The 2,480-nt window shown below is 44.6% G+C and overlaps 1 protein-coding gene across 1 annotated transcript in view; it reads left to right on the forward strand.

Annotated features, from left to right (window-relative positions):
* The window catches only part of LOC100963404 (splicing factor 3A subunit 3), a gene marked incomplete at its 5' end in the record, with an annotated part of 30,315 nt that overhangs the window by 13,905 nt on the left and 13,930 nt on the right, over positions 1-2,480 (forward strand). Inside the window, one exon of the mRNA XM_023512264.1 lies at positions 589-658. Within this exon, the coding sequence (XP_023368032.1) occupies positions 589-658 (70 nt within the window). The remainder of the gene's footprint in view (positions 1-588; positions 659-2,480) is intronic.

Genomic DNA, 2,480 nt, shown 5'->3' on the forward strand with positions numbered 1-2,480 from the left:
GGACCACAGGCGCCCGCCACAACGCCCGGCCATTTTTTGGTTGCAGCCGTCATTGTTGTTTGGCGGGTCCGGGCTGGGGATTCGAACCCGTCACCCTAGGTGTACGTGGCTGGCGCCCTAGCCGGTTGAGCTATAGGCGCCGAGCCACCTCAGTAGTTTTGTTAGTGAGTACTGTGATGAACATCATTTGCTTTCACAGAAATGATATTTCTCATGTGCTAGTAATTTTTTTTTTTTTAAACAGTCTCACTATGTCGCGTGCCATGGCATAATAGCTCACAGCAACCTCCAACTCTTGGACTTAAACAATTCTCTTGTCTTAGCCTCTCAAGGAGCTGGGACTATAGGCACCCACCACAACACCCAGCTATTTTGTTTGGCAGGTCCAGGCTGGACTTGAACCCAGCAGCTTCGGTGTATGTGGCTGGTGCCCTAGCCACTGAGCTACAGGTGCTGAGCCATGTGCTAGTAATTTTTAACACAGCCATGGAACAGGTCTTCCAGATACAAGGAACAAAGCATTGGGCAGAAAAATCCTTGAGTAATACAGCTTTTTTTTGTTTTATTTTATTGTTGTTATTTTTTCAGAGACACTGAGAGGAACAAAGACATTGCTTTCCTAGAAGCCCAGATCTATGAATATGTAGAGATTCTTGGGGTGAGTAACTGACTCTGCTGAGAGCTTTAAATCTATAAAGAATGGGAGTAAGAGAGATAGGAACTCGTGGAGTATTTTTTTTCAGGTTCAAAGGAGGAAGGGATAGGTGTTAAACTAGTTCAGCACAAAATAGAGGTCATTCAGGGTACTTGGCCTTTCAGAAAGTTCCCCATCTGTTGTTACATGATATTCCCAAGGTTGCCAGCTTCCATACGGCCAGGCATAGAGAACATACTCTCCTTTCAGTACAGCATCCAGGGTAGTGCAGGTTCTTTGCCTGAGCTTCAAAATATGCCCAAAGGTGGCTAAAGAAGCAGACACTCCAGAGGCAGCACTTGTGGCTCAAGAAGTAGGGTGTCCGCCTCATATACCGGAGATGGTGGGTTCAAACCTGGCCCCAGCCCAAAAAAAAAAAAGAAGAAGCAGACACTCGGCCAGGCAAGGTGGGTCACTCCTGTAATCCTAGCACCTTGGGGGACCGAGGCGGGTGGATTGCCTGAGCTCACAGGCTCATGACCAGCCTGAGCCAGAGCAAGACTCCTAGAAAATAGCCAGATGTTGTGATGGGCGCCTGTAGTCCCAGCTGCCTGGGAGGCTGAGGCAAGAGGATCACTTGAGCCCAAGAGTTTGAGGTTGCTATGAGGTATGAGGCCATGGCACTCTACTGAGGGCAACAAAATAAAACTCTGTCTCAAAAAAAAAAAAAGCAGATACTCAAAAAGGCAAGTAAGAGAAAGATTCACACTGGTTTTTCAAGTATTACTTATGAAAAGGCATCACATGTTCAGGAGATTGTGAGAAACTCAGTAGAACTAGAGTATTGTAGTGCAAACCTGGCTGTGAATGTTCTCCAGGAGTATTCTTTCAAGAGGAGCTGAAGGACGGGTTGGGGTAGGAAAAGGCCTATAGTGGCCTTTCATTTAGAGAGAGAAGAGGAAGAGGAGGAGGAAAATAGATCTCTATCTAGGAAGAGAAGGTGGGAACATTCAGGGAAGATGCTTGGTGTCTCTGGGCGTCACGCAGAAGACCTGGCTTTCTATCTACCATCTTTATCAGTTGCCATGGACATTTTCATTCTCCCTTGCTTTGAGGACCATATGTGTTAGCTGTAGAACTGGTCATCTCTTGGCTCTGTTATGACTGCTTTCCGTGAAACACTAGCCAAACATTGGACATTGGGGACTCATGTTCTTCACAGTGAGCTTGGGCTGTGCTAGTGTGGGCAGCAATCTGAATTGCCAGTCCTCTGAGGATGGCTGAGAGGCTGTTGACATCATGCCCTTGACATGAGGTGTACCCTTCTCCCTTTAAGAGTATTTTGCTGTCCCTGTCAGAAGGTGGCACCATTCTCTTTGGAATTCTGACCAGTTCCAGTCAGGTACTTTCTAAAAGTTGCTCTCATTATGTACTGATAGGACTTTTGCCATTATTTTACTGTTTAGTGATGTCCCTTGGTTTCTGAGCATTATGCTAAATTTTTGGATCCAATAGTGAATATGTCACAACTGCTCTTGCCCTTGAAAACCCCATGTTGTTACTGGGGAGACAGATAATTACAGTAGAATGTGTATTATGTCATAATACACTGAGCTTGAGTACTCTAAGTAGAGAAAGGGAGGAAAAAATGTGTCATGTAGAGGAAATGTAAGCGTAAAGATATGACATTATGAAAGGAAAGTATGTGTTTAGGAAATAATGAGACATTCAGTGTGTTTGGAGCGTATTTGGTAAGAGTGATCAGAGAAAAATTTAGAGAATTATGTTGGAAATTTGGACTTTGTCCTAAACAAAAGGAAGCCAATAAAAAGCAAAAAAAAAAAAA

This window comes from Otolemur garnettii, unplaced genomic scaffold (assembly GCF_000181295.1).
Source record: "Otolemur garnettii isolate 467f Iridium unplaced genomic scaffold, OtoGar3 scaffold00025, whole genome shotgun sequence".
NCBI classification, from domain to species: domain Eukaryota; kingdom Metazoa; phylum Chordata; class Mammalia; order Primates; family Galagidae; genus Otolemur; species Otolemur garnettii.